Below are 7,238 nucleotides of genomic sequence, written 5' to 3'. Positions count from 1 at the left end.
GTGTAAGTAGAACACGGAGTGCGATGTCCCGAGGGTGTGGTACAAGCTATTTCATGCATACCGGCGATTGGTAGGATGATAACGCCCGGCATTTAATCTCAGTAATCTGGGGCGTCTTCGTGCCCCCATTCAAGGGCCCTCGCGCGATTGGCGAACCAGGCAGTCGAGCTGAGGGTCGAAGGCCTGGTTTACCGATTTTTTCTCATGGGTATCGTATACGGTATAGTAGGTGGTCGTCGAGAGAGAAAATACTGTCGCGATGCCTAGCCAATCGATGGCCCCGTAAGAACCGATGTTGCTCTCAAAGCTTTAAGTTGGTTCGATTCTCGCCATGTCGACCGTTGTGCTTCGTTCCTTCAAATTCTTTCTGCCAAGTACGACATTGGCGCTGGTGCAGAGCGCTCCTTCCCCAGAATGCAAAGTCGCGGGTGGGCTTCGCGGTCCTCGGTGGCTTCTCTTTTTCTCGTCCTTCTTCCAATCTTCCTTTTGAGCATATACACTACAGTGCTTCATGGACAGGGCCGTGTAGCAAGACGTGCCTATGAGCCACCGTCGTTCGAACACTTGCATCACAATGTGTCTCAGCTCCTCCGTCGCGCGGACCTTGACCCTTACTCCTGCACTGAAGATATTCCCTGCCAGAATGGAGCCTGCTGTGGTTCGTTCTTCGGAGGTGATGTCGGAACATGCGGCTATGGAGCCACCTACTGCGGTTCCGACTGCGTGTCCAACTGCGATGCTTCCGCCGAGTGCGGGCAGACTGCAAATCCCCCCGGCAAGACGTGTCCATTGAACGTTTGCTGCTCGGAGTACGGATTCTGCGGCACAACCGATGAATTCTGCAGCCCTGCCAGTGGCTGTCAGAGTAACTGCGGTCACCCATCCGTCCCGGCGGGCAAGTCGTCCAAGTCCGTTGAGCATCGCGTAAGGCCAAACCCACTCTGCACTCTGTTTCCGATCCTACAGCGTCTAACACGATTCAGGTTATTGGCTACTACGAGGCATGGATGGCCCGGAGCTCTTGCCATCGCTTCCCTCCCGCCGCGATTCCCGTCGACGGTCTAACGCATGTCAACTTTGCGTTTGCGTACATCGATCCGGACACATTCGAGGTGACCACAATGGACGACGCGACGCCGGCGGAGCTTTTCACGCAAACCGCTGACGTGAGGTCGCTGAAATCCGGCAATGGCGACCTGGAGGTTTTCATTTCCCTGGGTGGTTGGACGTTCTCGGACAACAACACTGCTACCCAGCCGGTCTTCAGCGACATCGCTTCCAGTATGTCTATGCCGTCCCCGTGGTTTCCTCCGTCGCACTCACCAACATTATCCCGCAGATGAGGCCAACCGTCAAAGGTTTGCCGATAACCTGCTCGATTTCATGCGTCATTATGGCTTTGACGGCGTCGATATTGACTGGGAGTACCCTGGCGCGGGTGACCGCGGCGGCAAGAAGGAGGACACGGAAAACTATGTTAAACTGCTGAAAACACTCCGGGCGACATTCGACAGTTCCGAGAGGGGCTCTTACGGATTAACGTTCACCATCCCTTCCTCGTATTGGTATCTCCGTTGGTTCGATGTTCCCGGAATGCTGCAGTACGCCGACTGGTAAGATTCGCCTACGCGGGAAGACCTCGAGACATGGAAGACTCCTAACCATGGATTAGGGTGAATCTCATGAGCTACGATCTGCACGGTGTTTGGGATGAAGACAACCCGATTGGAAATGTTCTGCTTGGTATGCTCTTTATTCCACACGGCTTCTCTGTGACTCGGTGTTGGATCCAGCTAATGAAAGCTACAGCACACACCAATCTGACCGAAATCAAACAGTCTGCTGAGCTTCTGTGGCGAAATAACGTCCCGCCTGGGAAGGTCGTGCTCGGCCTTGGGTTCTACGGTCGCTCATTCCAGGTAGAAGACACCAGCTGCACCAAACCTGGCTGCCCCTTCGCCGGAGCCGCAAACAAGGGCTCCTGCACCGACAATGCCGGGACGCTGGCGTACTTTGAGATCCAGGACATCATCAAGGAGGACAAACCGGATATTGTTCACGACAAGGATGCCGCTGTCAACTACATTGTCTTCCAGGAAGATCAATGGGTTAGCTTCGACGATAAGAAAACCTTCCAACAGAAGATGGACTGGGCCAATGAGGTCGGACTGGGCGGTGTCATGATCTGGTCGGTGGACCAGGACGATGATGACTTCTCGGCTCTTGAAGGCCTCCTGGGGAGAAGCATAGGAAGTTACAAGACCCTTGTGGCAAAGTCCACCGTCACTGATGCAGGCCATTGGGCTTCCATCAACGGGCAGAAATGTGTTATGACGGATTGTGAGATGTTTCCAAAATGTCCAGCCGGCTATGAGCTAGCCCCCTTCCCGGGCACGAAGTCTTTCAAGGACACCTGCAGTGGCGACAAGACCAAAGTGATCTGCTGCCCGGTGGATGCAATGCCAGAGTCCTGTGTCTGGCGTGGCGGCGAGTCAGGACGCTCCTGTCATGGTCAATGCCATGCCGGCGAGATGACTTTGTTCCATTCTCGCCATGCGACAACCAACTGTTATCGTCCTGGGTTCCAGGCAGCGTGCTGCAAGGCAACTGCCTACACGCAACTCATTGACTCTTGTGTCAACGGGAATCCATACCGAAAGATCCACGAGTGGGATGTCCTGTGTCCGACCGGCTACACCCAGATCGCCCACAAGTATAAACCGGACCTTTATTTCTGGGGCAAAGGTCTCAACATTCCCATATGTTGCCCGAGCGAGAGTGCCTTTGAAAACTGCCACTGGGTTGGCAAGGGCACATGCGATGACAATGAGTGTGACGATAATGACGTCGAGTTTATGCTTGATCCCTTTGGAGAGGGCCATACCCGGTGCGCCCTTGGCCAAAACGGCCGAAAGAAAGTATTGTGCTGCAACGCTCCGAAGAACATCAGCCCCTATCTCCCTGTCGACCTGGACAAGATCTTTCCTACGCTGCCCCCGAAGCAGGACTATCCGGACTTTGACTTGCAAAACCTAGGTGCTGACTCTGACCCGGTTGTCAACGAGCCCAACCAGCAGACCTTTGGGTTGGTAGTCATTGACGGACCCCCCGGCACGGTCTCAAATCTGCAGCGGAGAGACAGCGGTGGTATAGAAGTGCTGGATTGTGACGCCATCACAGAGTCTGGAATCAGCACTGTCCGAGTTGTGTGTATGAGCGAAAGCTCTGCAGAATGCGAGATTGGTGATGGTGTGGTCAACGGTACCATTCTCCGTATGCCTGAGGGTTGTGGTCCAGGCACATATGCCGTAGCGCATAGCATGCGCGAGGCACAGAACCAGGCTTTGCCGCCCCATATCAAGCGATCGCTCGCTGTGCCGCCTATTGTCCATGACCTAAATGTGAGCTATGACTTCTCCCGTGTCAAAAGGGATGCGGGTGACATCTATATCCGGATTGACTACTCGAACACATTAGACTTCTGGAATGAAATCGTGAAAGCGGATCCGGTCAAGAAGCGTGATCTCAATGCCCGCTTCTGGAGTACCAGCGAGGATGCCTGGAAGAACAAGCTTGACGAGCTGCGCAGGGATGAGCACCCAGGCCAGTTTACCCTGAGCCGTGAGGATTTCCGCAACACATTAGTCGCAGCCAAAGGTCCGGATTCGTGCAGTGAGGAGAGCTTCCTCGATGTCAAGCTCGGCGGCACCATCTCCGAGGAACTCAAGTTCGGCTTCTCCTTTGTGGGCACAATTGCGCCAACATTCAACATTGAAGAAGCGCATGGTTATTTTGACTCTCGCATCATGTATAATGGCTTTGCAGAGGTGAACGCGCGCGGTGCTATCAACATCGACGGGGGTATGCACAACAAGCCCCTTTGGGACAGCCCTATCTCTGCCTACGGCTTCAGTCACCCGGGCATCTGCTCTCTGCGGCCGGAGCTCAATATCGAGGCGCGGCTATCTGGTACAGGTTATGCCATGGACGGAGACTTTACTGCAAGGTTCGTCGCGGGTAACGACTTGCGCGAGTCCAGCCGTTTGAACCAACCGTCTGCTCTAGGAGCCGCTTCTGGCGGAGTCACAAACTCAGTGCCCGGTAGTACATTCTCAGGGAAGCTCAGTACCTCAAAGGCAGATGCACGGACCGGGGCCAAGGACAAGCGGGATGCAAGCACTCATGGTACCGTCTTAGCCATAGCCCTTGCCGCCAGGGCAGCTATGAATATCGAGTTTTATGGCTTCCAATCAACCCTCCACGTTGTTCCAAGGTTCAGACCTCTTTACAGTCGAGGGTCGAGGGTTTCCTGCGAATAAAATCAGACAGTTCTGTTGTCTTTAGCAACGAGTTTGCCGGCTATCAGGTAGACCTGACGGGTGATCTGCCCGGCTGGGAAGCCATTGAACTTACTCAGATTGGCGATGATGGGGAGATCAATGTGCTGCACCCTGGAGGTGGCGATGCCCCACCGGCAAACCGAGAAGTCCCCAGTCTTAATGGACTGCCGCTCTTCGACGAGAGCGGCATGGTTAGTTGCGGAGTCAAGCCATTCGAGGAGAGTTGCTTGGACCCTCAGGGTCTCGTTGTGGTCGATCCCACCCTTCTCCTGGACCCCGACACCGGAGACCCCTACTCCGATGAATATGGCAGCATGTATGCGACGCTCAAGCGGTCCCTTGAGGAGCGCGCCATTGGTGCGGCAAGAACATTCAACCCCCGTGACGGAAACGGTGGCAGATTCTCCATGAGATCGCTCACTTACTATAACGGTGAGAACGGAGAGGCTTTGCTGAGAGCCAACCCCGACGCTGGACGATACGCAGGAGCCGACTTGTACAACTGCAACGACCTGTCAATCACAGATGACTCCACGGATCCGACCCTTTTCTTCGTGACGGAGCACGGGGTGGAGCTCCAGTATTTCCCGCGAGTGCTAGAGTTCCTCATCACCGGCAGGGTGACTGATCCCGATGGCACTGTGTACGTGGCCAGCTGGGCGGATACAAACCCTACTCCAAGCACCTTTTTTGACGAAAACAGCCTCTTCCAGCAAGACTACAGTACTTGGGACCCTGGCAGCGGGCTCACTGGAAGTCCAATGGACCGTATCTGGGAGGCCTTCGGGTCCACCAACCACCCGGAACGCAACGTCAACACAGAGGCAACTCTGAATTCATACAAGGAGCGCGTCTGGGCAGGCAAGGCTCTGATGACAGACGCTAAATGGGAGGAGCATGGCTACAACACCTGGAATCGGGCCGATAGTGTTGCTCGCGCCGCCGAAGCCCTCTCCGTTATCAACCAAGCGTTCATCACCTTCAACTACCTCAACTCTGGCATCCAGCCCATTGTGGCCGAGACCTTTAACATCATCGCCGACGAATTGACTCTATACTCGGAGCGCATCAATACTCTCTTCCCAGGGACAGACCTCCCTGACCTTGGGAACCGCCAGAACGAGTATCTCCACAATGTTCTTATCGCTCGCATGGAGCGCGTTGAGCAATGGGCCGAGCTTCGGCTTCAGACCATGGTCTTGGTTTGGACAGACGCTTTGCAAAACGGTCACCCCGAGGCCCAGAGTATTTTGGATTCCATTAATGACAACCTGGCTGCTCTTGGCCGGGAGAGCAGTTTTGTCGTCAACACCACAAACTTTCCGATCTGGAGGCCGGAGGCAGGCGACGGTCTTGATGATGACGATATGGTCACTGACGATTGAGACGCGCACTATTGAGAACATATATATATACCAGGGCACTTATAGTTTCGTACCATAGATAACATGAGAATATAAAATCCATAGGACAACCGTCAGTTCCGATTGTTCTGGGAAGCTGGAGGGTAAGTCTTATCCTCACGGTTCATCCTCGCTTTCAGAAAGACCACATCCCAGCTCTGCCTATTGCCCCTAATCATACTGGGATCATCCTCCGGATCACCTCTCGGAATCAGCCTCGCGTAGAAACAAGTAAAGACGCCCGTGAATGCAACACGAACGTTCCCCTTGAAGTTATGCAAATACGTCGGAATCTTGCCTGGCTCATGTTCGGGGTCACCGGCGACAACAAAGCCCCGGTCGGGGAGGGGATAATGGTCCAGCGAGGACTGAATGGAAGCCTGATTTGCGTAGAGGAAGACATCCCTCCTCAGCCCAGCCCGGATCCTTCCTTCCTCGCGCATACGCCGGAAACGAAGACAAAGCTGATGCAACCCGGCGCCCTCCAGCGCCTCCCGATCCTCCACAAACTGAATCTCCCACCTCCCCAGCAGCACATCCGGAGTCCAAAACTCACTCCGCGCGCTCTGCAGCATGGATAGACTCAGCTCGGCGCCGTTCGCAAACTGCGTCTTGAAATGCTCCCACTGCGCATCATCCCCGTACGCCGTCCGGAAACACACAAACCCCCACCGCGCCTCCGCATCCGCCGCCAACATCTCCTCAACCTCATGCATCCACGGCCACGAACTCACAAACTCCGCATTCCGCCGGTCCTGAACGGATATCTCCTTCCTCTTCCCCCAGTACCCATCGCGGTGCCGCGCCAGCGCAACTCGCGCATTCGCGCGCGCCGCCCGGTCCGTCTCGCTGAGGATCGCTTCCAGCGCGGCGTCGTAGGCCGCGCGCGCGGGAGCCGGCCACCGCACCCGGTCGAGCATCTGCTTGTCGCCGTTTGCGAGCACACCGCTTGTCCCCTGCGCCAGGAGCCAGGATTCGCCGTAGGTGAGGGTGGCTGGGTCACTGTGCGCGGCTTTCTCGGTGAGCTGGTCGAAGGAGAGGCCCGTTGTTTCCTTGCAGAGGGCGTCTGATTCGGGCCATGGATGGCGCCGCAGGAGCTTTTGGCGGTCCGTGAATGTGAGACTGGCTGGGTTTGTGGCGCCCTCGAGCCATTTTTGGATGGTGGCGTCTGAGGGGGTTTGGGGGTTGCCTTGGGCGAGAGGGAGGGGGTACATCTTTTTTTTTTGGTTATTGGTTTGCTCTCCTGGATGTTGGGTGAATTGAGGGCTTGATTTGGTTGGATGAAGAAGGTGGTGGTGGTGGTGATGAAGGTGGAATGGTGCAGTTCGGTTGTGTTGACTGCTGGGGTGGTCTGTGCCTCAGGCAGCAAGGCTGTCGTGGGTCACTGGTTGACTAAGCTCGCTACCAAAGCCTGAGGTTTGATGGAGATCCAACTGGAGTCTTGATTTATCTTGGGAGAATTCTGGCTCTCACGTAGCAAAGGGTATATGAGCAC

At 55.3% G+C, this 7,238-nt stretch overlaps 2 protein-coding genes across 2 annotated transcripts; one reads left to right on the top strand and one right to left on the bottom strand.

The window, feature by feature from the left end:
• Window positions 1-414: 414 nt before the first annotated feature.
• Window positions 415-5,725, top strand: DSM5745_04456 (uncharacterized protein; the record flags this gene model as incomplete). Its single annotated transcript, XM_026746472.1, has 6 exons — window positions 415-924; window positions 984-1,281; window positions 1,340-1,613; window positions 1,673-1,743; window positions 1,810-4,273; window positions 4,330-5,725. The coding sequence occupies 6 exons, from the start codon at window positions 415-417 to the stop codon at window positions 5,723-5,725; spliced, it is 5,013 nt and encodes a 1,670-aa protein (XP_026605468.1).
• A 92-nt stretch (window positions 5,726-5,817) lies between these two features.
• On the bottom strand, window positions 5,818-6,957 carry DSM5745_04455 (uncharacterized protein; the record flags this gene model as incomplete). The annotated part of the gene is made up of 1 exon (XM_026746471.1): window positions 5,818-6,957. One exon carries the CDS (start codon window positions 6,955-6,957, stop codon window positions 5,818-5,820), a length of 1,140 nt encoding a protein of 379 aa, XP_026605467.1.
• Between the last annotated feature and the right edge of the window lie 281 nt (window positions 6,958-7,238).

This window comes from Aspergillus mulundensis (assembly GCF_003369625.1).
Source record: "Aspergillus mulundensis strain DSM 5745 chromosome Unknown scaffold_3, whole genome shotgun sequence".
Taxonomy (NCBI): domain Eukaryota; kingdom Fungi; phylum Ascomycota; class Eurotiomycetes; order Eurotiales; family Aspergillaceae; genus Aspergillus; species Aspergillus mulundensis.
This window is presented reverse-complemented; position numbering and strand designations above follow the sequence as displayed.